The sequence below is a fragment of the Triticum aestivum genome, chromosome 1A (assembly GCF_018294505.1).
Source record: "Triticum aestivum cultivar Chinese Spring chromosome 1A, IWGSC CS RefSeq v2.1, whole genome shotgun sequence".
Classification (NCBI taxonomy): domain Eukaryota; kingdom Viridiplantae; phylum Streptophyta; class Magnoliopsida; order Poales; family Poaceae; genus Triticum; species Triticum aestivum.
Genome location: NC_057794.1, coordinates 566,311,846 through 566,322,804, shown reverse-complemented (window position 1 = coordinate 566,322,804; position 10,959 = coordinate 566,311,846). Strand labels below are relative to the sequence as shown.

General features: G+C 49.5%; 1 protein-coding gene across 1 annotated transcript; it reads right to left on the bottom strand.

Annotated features, from left to right (window-relative positions):
* Window positions 1-8,719: 8,719 nt before the first annotated feature.
* Window positions 8,720-10,570, bottom strand: LOC123068425 (cytochrome b561 domain-containing protein At2g30890). The gene is made up of 3 exons (XM_044491013.1): window positions 9,803-10,570; window positions 9,326-9,636; window positions 8,720-9,239 (listed from the first exon to the last, which is right to left on the bottom strand). Exons 1-3 carry the CDS (start codon window positions 9,938-9,940, stop codon window positions 8,933-8,935), a joined length of 756 nt encoding a protein of 251 aa, XP_044346948.1. The 5' UTR covers window positions 9,941-10,570; the 3' UTR covers window positions 8,720-8,932.
* Window positions 10,571-10,959: the final 389 nt, after the last annotated feature.

The following is a 10,959-nucleotide window of genomic DNA, read 5'->3' as shown; positions in this document are numbered from 1 at the left end:
CATCTTCCTCTGAATCGTCAAAAACAATTATCCAGAATCGCCCTGGACCACGATGTCTAATCTGAAATCCGCCACCATCACAGTGGCATATCCACACCAAAGGTGTGCGCCGCAGAAGCAAACAATGTTCAAGTCCAGCTTGATTTGGGACAATCGTTTCCATTTCCATGCACAACCCCAAGTGATAAGTTCTAGCACTTTGACATCGAGAAGTTATCAAAAATAAAAATTTTGACACCGAGAAGTTATTAATTTTTTTTTTACTTTGGCACCGAGAAATGTAATTTGTGCTACTCCCTCCGTTCACTTTTATAAGACTTTTTAGGCATTTACTTTGACACCGAGAAATGTAATTTGTGCTACTTAGTATACGTTTTTTGTCCTTTTTATTATCACACACACACACACACACACACACACACACACACACACACACACACACACACACATGCAGCTTCTATTTTGTGGTCGAACGTTGGCAGGAGAACGTTTTCCCAATTTCCGTTGCGTCAAAAACCTGGGCTAAAGAGGACAAGCGTAAGGTTCATTGGATGTCATGGGAAAATATGATCAAACCAAAAAGAGATGGGGCATAGGCTTCCGGGATATGCAGTTGTTTAACCAAGCCCTACTGGCCAGGCAAGGATGGAGGCTGTTAAACAGGCCAGAGAGCCTTTGCGCGAGAGTACTCAAATCCAAGTACTATCCCAATGGTAACCTCCTCAACATGGTTTTCCCGGCGGATGCTTCTCCAGCATGGAGAGGTATCGAGTTTGGTCTCGAACTGTTGAAGAAGGATCTAATTTGGCGCATAGGAAATGGTAGAAGCATACAAATAACGAGAGATCAACGGATTCCAAGGAAGGAGGGACTGGAAGTTGCAGCTTTTGCAAGGAGGTCAAGACTCCGATGGGTCAACCAACTGATAGACCAGGAGACAAAAGAGTGGAAGGTGGAACTAGTGAGGCAAGTTTTCCACGAGTTTGATACCGATGAGATTTGTAAAATAAGAATTCCGGAGGTGGATGTGGAGGATTGCATAGCTTGGCATGGTGAAAACTCTAGGATCTTTACAGTCAAGAGCGCCTACAAACTGGCAGATTCGATACAGAGAAATAAAGCAGAGAAGGCAACAAGTTCAGCGAGGGAGCTGGGTGATCGCATCATCTGGGACGCTATTTGAAAAGCAAAAATACCGGAAAAGGTAAAGATTTTTGGCTGGAGAGTAGCTACCAACTCTCTACCCACTAAGCATAACGCATTCAGACGCACCATAGCGGAGGATAATGTCTGTGACATTTGTGGAGTGGAAAAAGAAGATGAATCTCATGCCATTGTAAACATGCACTAGAAGCCGAGCACTAAGGTATGAATTGAGGGGAGTTTGGGATTTGCCTAAGGAATTTGAACTCAGTTACACGGGTGGGGATTGGTTGCAAATGCTGCTGTTATCTCAGTCAGAGAATGTCAGAAACAACACACCGATGGTCCTTTGGCAGGCGTGGAACTTAAGAAACAACTTGGTGCATGGCAATGGGAAGCATACTGTCTCGGACTCAATGAGGCATCTGATTAAATTAAAAGAAGATCTTCTGTTGGCTGCAGGTGACTCGTCAGTGAAGGGAAGAAAGAATAAGCAGTCTCTTTTCCCTATTAGAAACTGTAAGCCGGCTTCCCCGATGTCAACCAGTTGGTCCGGCCCAGAACCATGCAAGGCAAAATTAAACTGTGATGTCGCGTTTTCCAAGGATACAGGAGAGACCCGGGGAGGGGCCGTGGCTAGAGACCATAAGGGGCATGTTTTTTTTCTCTGTTGGCCGTCGACTGGCTCGATGCAGTTCAGCAGAAGAAGCGGAGGGTGTGGCAACTATAATGGGCCTAGCAGAATTTTCAAAGTTGTTTGTAGGTCAGCTGGTCCTTGAAACGGACAATGCAAGCCTGGGATGTGGACTTCAGTCTATCCGGACTTGCATTTCAGCTGCCGTGCTGTGATTGCTGATGCTAGAAGAAGGCTCCTTGGAGCGTTTTCAAATTCGGAAATCAGCGTCGTTCCCAGGTCCAAAAACAAGCTGGCGCACGAGATGGCAGCAATTGCTAAGAGAACGGGCGATTTCATCTTGATCTCAAAAGTCCCGCCAGATGCTAGAGAAGTAATGAGGGAAGAGTTTTTTTGAAACTCCAGCCTCTTTATTAGATCAAATAACCATTACATCTTCCACCAGCCACTTTACAATGGATGCCGGTGGTTCCTCAACCCACAGCGAGGGTGGGTTGGAGACCGCCAGCCTAGCTAGCTCATGAGAGACACAGTTTGCCTCCCTAGGGCAATGGACGAAAGACACCGAAGTATAACCTACTATGAGTACATTGCAATCTGCATAAATTGCCGCCGCTCCTGTCGCCGTGAATCCACCCAAGTTCATCGTGTTAATCACCTCCAGGCAATCCGCCTCCACCACCAGCTTGTTCACGCCCACCTGTTGCGCCAGTAGGAGCCCATGTCTCAAAGCAAATGCTTCCGTTGTTGCCGCGTCCGCCACATGCTCTAGTTTTCCATTGGACGCCGCTATGAATCCCCCTCTGTCATCTCTCAATACTGCTCTGACTGCTCCATTGAGAGTTTCTGCATGAAATGCTGCATCAACATTGAGCTTAACACATCCCTCCATAGGCTTGATCCATCGTTCCTTGTTCACCCCTGTCTCCTTCTTCCTTGCATGCATATAATTTGCAGCTAGGGCAGAAATTGACAAGGCTGACCGAGCTGGCGATTGGACCTCTCCTCCATGAACTAGTTGCCTTCTCTCCCACCATATATACCATATCCCAACGAGGATTAATGTTTGTGCGCTCACCTCTGGAAGCAGGCTTCCTCTCGTCGGCATAGATAAAATATGGTCCAAAACTAAAGAACCAACTTTGTCTACATTACTTTCCTCCTCCACCAATCCATCTAGTTTTAGACACCTCCATATTTCGGCCGCTCTTGGACAAGTAAATAGTGCATGCTTGACATCCTCACATCCTCCTGCACATGTAGGACAGTTCCTAGGCATAGCAATATGTCGATTTGCCAGGACTCCAAAGCATGGAACGAACCCATGCAACACTTTCCATGCGTGAATCTTGATCTTTCCCGGCAATGAGGACTCCTACAACTTCGCCCATACCGGATAACGCTGTGATTGTTGGCCTTCCGTTCTCTCAAGCCATCGTCCAAACTGGTGATCCCACTCAGCATGGTACGCCGACCGGACTGTGAACTTGTTGTTCTTCGTGAATCTCCAGGCCACGAAATCCTCCATCATACCCTGCGGTGCGAGCGGGATCGCCAGAATTCTCTCAGCATCAACCTGCCAAAACATATCCATTACAAGATCTCGATCCCATACACCTGTCACCGGATCGATCAGGTCGGCCACCTTTGATAGCAGATTAGCTCCTCTCGGGGTAACTACACGTCCGTCCGCGCTCTCAGCAATTCATGGGTCAAACCAAATATTAACCTGAGAACCATCACCGATCCTCCAAATGGCACCTCTTTTGGAGGTGTTAATTCCTGCACAAATGCTCTGCCACGTGAAAGAACACCCACTCTTCATCTTCGCTTCTAATAGTTTCCCGTTCGGATAGTACTTCGCTCTTAAGACTTGTGCACACAACGACTCCTGGTTCTCCAACAGTCTCCATACCTGCTTGGCCAGTAGGGCAAGATTGAAACTATGTAGATCCCTGAACCCCAGCCCACCTTTTCTCTTTGGTATGCAGATTTTCCACCACGCCGCCCAGTGAATTCTCTTATGGTTATCATCATCGCCCCACCAGTACCTTGATATGGCATCCGTCATCCCTTTGCAAACTTTTTTCGGGATATTAAACACCGACATCGCGAAAACTGGTATGGCTTGAGCGACAGCCTTAATGCGAATATCTTTCCCTCCCGTGGATAATAGCTTCTCTTTCCATCCACTCACCAGCTGGTTGATCCGTTCAATAAGATATTCAAACGCTTCACTCCTGTCTGCACCCACCATTGCTGGTAATCCCAAATACCTGTCATTCATGTCTTCCGTAAAAATGCGCAAGTTCTGACATATTATCACCTTCTCTTGCTCTGGTAAGTTCGAGCTAAAAAACACGCTGGACTTCGCATCACTCACTAGTTGCCCTGAGCTCTCATAGTATGCATCCAGGATCTCCCTAAGACATGCTGCATTCGCCCCGTCTGCTCTCATCAAGATTAGGGAGTCGTCCGCGAAAAGTAAGTGCGAGACTTGCGGTGCTTCCCTACATACTCGCACACCTACAAGATTGCCATTGTTCTCCTCCCTTTGCAACAAACTCGACAAGGCCTCTGCACAAAGTAGAAATAGGTATGGAGATAGAGGATCTCCTTGCCTTAGTCCTCTCGAAGGGGAAAACACCTCCGTATTGGATCCATTGAAGCACACACTATATGATACTGTTGAAACACATGCCATAATCAGCAAAACCCACTTATTATCAAAGCCCAGCCTCTCCATCATTCTCTTCAGGAAGAACCACTCCACACAGTCATATGCCTTATGCATATCTAACTTCACCGCACAGAGCCCTGACTTTCCTTGTTTCCTCTTAATGGTATTCATACACTCATACATAATAAGTATGTTGTCTGTGATCAATCTCCCGGGGACAAATGCACTTTGCGTCGGGCTAATGATCTCCGGCAGGATTCCTTTCAACCGGTTAGCCAACATCTTGGAAATGATCTTGTAGGCCACATTACATAGACTAATCGGGCTAAATTGCGTGATGTTGGTCGGTGCAGCCACCTTTGGGATCAGCACAATAGATGCGCTATTCCACCCTTCAGGTATTGTACCTGAGTTAATTGCCTCCAATACTTCCTTCACCAGATCGTCCTTGATCATACTCCAAAACCGCTTGTAAAACGCCGCATGCAATCCATCCGGTCCAGGGGCTTTAAAGTCCCCTATACTGAAGAGTGCTCGACGCACATCCTCTTCATTAAACGGTGCCAGCAGAACCTCATTCATCTGCTCCGACACTTTCGGCACCACTTTCTGAATTACATCCTCGTTTGGCATAGCCACCTGCGAGGAAAACAAGTTAGTAAAGTATGCTTGTATAATGTTCGCCATCTCTGTTTGTCCTTCTTGCACCACTCCCTGCTCATCTTGTAAACTCTTTATGGTATTTTTCTTCCTTCTAGCAGAGGCATACATATGAAAAAAGCTTGTGTTTCTATCCCCATGCTTAAGCCAATTCGCTTGCCCCCTTTGCAGCCACTCCATTTCTTCCTACTCCAGTAGGTTCTCAATGACTAGTAATATCTCCTTTTGTCTATCTATCGTTGCATCCGTCGCCGGCCCCCTCCTCAGGTCCTCCAGTTCTGCTTTCAGGCCCACCATCCTCTTTTGCGGTCTCTTCAACACTTCTCTATCCCACTTGTGCATCTCCACATGTACAGCATCAATCTTTGGCTTAAATGGCCCAATTCCGAGCATCGCCACACGTTGCCATGCCGTTCGTACCACCTTCTCCACCGTTTCCTCTTTCAACCATCTTGCTTCGAACCTTCGCTTCGCTCCCCTTGGCCTGCTTTGCTCCGCATAAGCTTCAGTATTCACCACTAGGGGTCGGTGGTCCGACTTTGTCATTTCCCCGTTCAAAACTCCCAGATGAGGGAACAGTATATTCCATCCAGAGTTATAAACTACTATATCCAATCGCTCTTTTATTTGTCCTCTGCTCCACGTAAAACTGTCCCCCGATGCTCCCATATCATCCAGATTGCAGTCAGCCAGAGCATCTCTGAACCCCTGCATTTCATGCTGCTCCCGCGCCGCTCCCCCTCCTTCTCATGAGCAAAGAGGATCTCATTAAAGTCTCCAAATACCATCCATGGAATATCCATGACCTGGTGAAGCGATCGCAGATACTCCCAGGATTTGTGCTTACGTTCTCTTGCAGGTTCTCCATAAAAGCATGTACATCGCCACTTCCTTCCGTTATCAACAATGACATCAATAAAGTTACTCGTTACATCGAGTTTTGTGATATCCATTCCCCATTTCCAGAACATCACTAATCCTCCTGCCCTCCCATCACTCGGGTCAACCAACCTCTCCTGAAAACCTAACTTCGTCATCAACTTCTCCGCCCCCGCGTCAGACAAATGTGCCTCCGACAGAAAAAGCACATCTGGTTTATAGCACCTCTGGACCTCCAGGAGTGCCCGAACTGCCCGGGACTGACGCATCCCGCGGCAGTTCCATCCTAGGAGAATCATTTGGCCTGGCGGTCCCCCGAGCTAGGGGCCGCCAATGTTGCCAGGTCCATTGTCACCGTCTCATCCACCTTGTGCCTCTTACTCCCCTGCGAGTTAGTGTCATCCTCCACCTCCTCTCTACCTTCTCTGCCTGCTTCATTCGCCTCTAAATCATCCCCTGCTATACCATCAGTCAACCTTAGTTGCGACCCAACCCCCTGGTGTTTCTCCCCAAACTCCAGACATCTTTTAAAGTGGCCCTCAGATTGAGATAAACTAGGGATTTTCTCCGGGCTACTGGCAGTGCTCCGCAGATCGTCATCACTCATTTCTCTCGTAGGTTGGTTCCTCCAAACTCCACCCCCTCTTCCTCCTCTACCTCCATAACTAGCCTTTGTCCCTCTTCCTTCCTGCCCCGTTGGTGCCCATTGATCGTCCCTTCTAAACTCCGGCGCGATTAGAGCAATAGGGTATATATTATAACACTCTCTTCATGAACTCCATTACCATGCTCCTTCTCAACATGGCTAACCAAACCACAAACTCCACAGAACACCGGCATCTTCTCATATTCAAATTCAAAAAACACCTTCTTTTGCCTTAGCGTGAGACTAGCACATCTCGTCAGAAGTTTCCTCACATCCAGCGTGACTCTCACCCTAATGCCTCCACCTTGCCCCTTGACTGATCGTTCATCCACTCGCACCACATCCCCTGCCTTTTTAGCTAGTTGCCTGGCAATACTAGCAGACCTCATTTTCTCCTTTAGCCCCATCACCCTCATCCACACCTGGTAAGTGTATAGTTCCACCTCATTCACATCCGACCACCCATCATATGGAGCCAACAGAACGGGACAGTTCCTGAATATCCATGGCCCGTCGTTCATCACCCTCTCCCAATCTCCCAAGCAGCCCATCTGAACCGAAAACAGATTGTCCTCAATTGCCCTAAACTCTACTTCTTGCGCCAGGTTCCATGCCGACCTCATGTTGCCATAAAAGGCCCCATGGCTGAACTTTTTATTGGTATAAACCCTAGCCAGCGCCATGAATTCAGCATCCTTCTCCAACTCTTCCAAATCTTCCTCCAGTACCACATCTTCCTCCTCATCCTCCCTGAGATTCATGTACTTGAGCTTGTCGTTCAACGAATCCTCCTGTGATACATTCGCTCCATCGCTCGGCCCTTCCGACCCACCGTGCCCCTTCTCCTTCGTCTTCCCTCCCTCCTGCTCCTTGTTCTTCCGCCCATCCACCCTAGACGTAGACGAATCAGCACTCGCCATGATCGCCCCGCCTAGGTTAGTTGTTCCAACCTTCTGGCTCGCGTGGACCTCGCCGGGCTGGAGTCCGGATACGAGATCCGATCTGCCTCGCCGTGGTCGAGGGGTCTCCTTGGCCGCCGCCTAGGAAAAGAAAACCCTAAAGGGTACGAGACTAGGCACAATTTTGTAATGAGGGAAGAGTTTGTACTACCCATGGATTGAGTTCTGCCATGGTCCTCAAAAAAAAACCTGGGCTGCAGGAATAATATTACGCGTAAAAGCGCTTCAATTTGGGCCAGGCGGGAATATTTGAGCCCATTGCGTGGAATTTTCCTGGGCCGCACTAATGTAGGTGCTCTGCTCCTGGCTAAAAAAAAGCTGCTCTGCTCGGCACCGTCCCCTTGCGCCGCCTCGCCGTCGACCACTTCCCTGCCCAGCGCCGAATCGCCTGCCGAAACCCCTCTCCCGTGCGGCCGTCCCCCCAAGAGGCCTCTCCCCGCGCCCACTCAACGCCACCCTCCCCTGCCGCCGGCTCGCCCAGCGACCGCTGCTGCTCCACGTCGCCAAAGTTCTAGCCCGCAAGGCCGCAGGAATCATGTCGTTCGCCGGTGTATCCCTCGTCGGTCGCGGCAGGCTGCCGCAGCCATCCGCGGAGTCGGCCGTGATCTCCAGCGAAGCCAGCAGAGGCAGCTGCTACTATCACCATCTGCTTGTGGTGGAAGGCTACTCCCGCATCAAACACCTGCCCAATGGAGAGACAATCAGGACCGGCTCTTTCCAAGCTGGAGGCTATCGATGGGCTTTGAGGTTCCATCCCAATGGTTTTCGATCGGAGGATGTCGGTTTCATCTCTGTTTATCTTGTCCTTGACCAGGATGTTGCACGGCCTGTGAAGCTGCATCTCCAGTTTAGTTTCATTCATGAGGTTGACAAGCAAGAACTCGCACTCATCCATGGAGCCAAAACATGTAACTTCTCTCGCAGTGGCTCTACTTGGGGTGGTCATCGTTTCATGAAAGAAGAGGACCTTGACAAGTCAAAGCATCTTCTCAAGGACGATTGTTTCACCATCCGGTGTGATTTCACTTATTAGAGTAAAATGCCTGGGTCGCTGAACTTGTCCGCGGAATTCATTTTGGTCACTGTTGGTCAGTGTATTTGGGGAAGTGCAAACTATATATGGTCATTGTGGTTCCTGGAATGTCTCATCATATTGGTACTGCATATAAATCTCCTGTTAATTGATCATGCACCAGCGAGAGTTATTTTCTATCTACTCTCACTGAAAAGCTGTTCAATCTGCAGCTTCAGCTAACAAGTTACCAAGACACATGAACTGTACAGAATCGGTGTTGCGTTTTGCCCAAGCGAAGCTCCCATATATCGCCATGCTACGGCATCACGGCCACCTCCTTGTGGTCGTTGGCCGGGTACGACGTCTCCGTCTCCGACCGCCGCTCCTCGCCAGTGGCCGCCTCTTCTTGCCGGACGATGTGGTTCCACCTGTCCTGGAGGAGGTAGGCGAGCGCCACGGCGGAGACCTCGGCGGTGAGGAGCGCCGTCCAGAGCCCGACGCTCCTCCCCGTCCTCTCCCGGTACGTGTGGAGGCCGATGTAGACGTTGGCCACCCCGGCGACGCACACCACCACCCCCAGCAGCCAGTGCGCCAGGTACCACACGCTCCGAGCCTTCACGCCCCTGAAGAACAAGACATCACAAACCTTCATTCAGTCGGGAAACACACAAATTTCTGACAGAATCTATGCGTGACAATATGTTCGTACCTGTCGGGCCTGAGGAAGCCGATGAGCGGCTGGAGCCAGACGAGGCCGTAGAGGGCGACCCCGATCCGCTGGTGGGTGTTGTTGAACGCGTTCTCGAAGTTGGTGATCGACAGCGCCGCCGCGGCGGTGGCCAGGGCCACGCCGGCGACCTGCGCGGCGACGTGGCAGTAGAAGAGGACCCTGACGGCCTTGGCGCTCTTCACGTTGCTCGAGAACCTGATCAGCAGCACGCCGATCGGCATCAGGAAGCCGACGGACGACCAGAGGAGGAAGGCGTGGAGCTTGAGCTGCAGCGACAGTTTGGGCGTCAGCTGCAAAAAAACAGCAGCTCATCCCAGTGTAAGTTTTCTGTTAGTCAGTGATAGCAGTTGTGCAATGACACATTCAGATTCTTGCATCAAAAGTTTCATAGGAGCATGGAAAGAGTCTCTGAAACTTATTTACAGGGGAGAGAAAACTTGACAACTTTTTATTTACCTCCAATGGCTGAACGCTCTTGTAGCTGTGGTTCAGACCCTCCAGGCTATCTGAAGCGCCATGGATTGAGCTTGCAAGCAAGAGAATCACACAGCCAGACACTGCAGGGAGCAGTCTTTTTCTTCCAAACAGTAGCATTGATGCTTGTCTATCAAATCTGCCCTCAGCAGGAACAGAGCAAGCACTTCCAAGAAGATAAAGAGCAAGCAACTGAACTGAACCTCTTGAGCAGCAAAAGATCAAACCGAAGCAAGATTGATCGACGCGCCTACGTATGCCGGCAATGGCAGAAGGAGAAGATGAATGGACAGGGCAAGCTTCTAGTCTCTGCTCTCTCTCCCACTACCACCTCATGCTACTAAACCCATCCAAGCCATTCCTTTCTTGCAAAGCTCCCCCTCACCTTAAATACCAGCATTCGAACAAGAGAAAAAGAAACCTGGCTGAGCTTAAACAATGCGCAGAGACCAATCAGCGCCGGCGAACCGCCAGCCCTCGGCGCGATGCGGCGACTGAAGAAGCTTGCGGGGGAATGCAAGAATCCGGCGAGCAAGTTGAGGAATGCAAGAGGATAACTTGGGAGGGGCGTCCTATGCTAGCTACCACTTATCTCTCCTTTAGCCAGCCGGATGAAATGATTTGGGCATCAGAGGCCGCTTTTGCCGCTTAGCATGGTGGACTTCTGGGGAATGGGATGGAATAAGATGGGGTATGAGAAGGGCTGGGCGTGCTTTTGAGCACATTTTTGGCTCGGCTGTGCTTTTACAGCTCTGAGGGTATGATATGATGGAGTGGAAGGGTGGCTTTTGTGGTGGTGGTGGTGGAGCTGCAGGAAGCACCCAAACAGCGAGATATTGTTGGATGCTGCATCGGCATCTAGCGAGGAATTTTTCTTTGCAGAAAGCAAATTTGGAAAAAGGCTGGGTCTTGTTCAACTGTGCCATTGAGTTTGTTTGGCAAAGTTGATCCTGTCTTTTGATCAGGATCAGCACAACTCGGAGCAAAGGTATCTGCTGCTCTTGTTTGTGCCATGGCATTTTTTTGCTTTAGTTTTGTCTTCATTTTAATTTTTCTGGATGGACGACGTATGGCTTTGCTTCTTGACACCATTCATACACACATGCCCACACATTCTACATCAACGGCTTGACAATAAA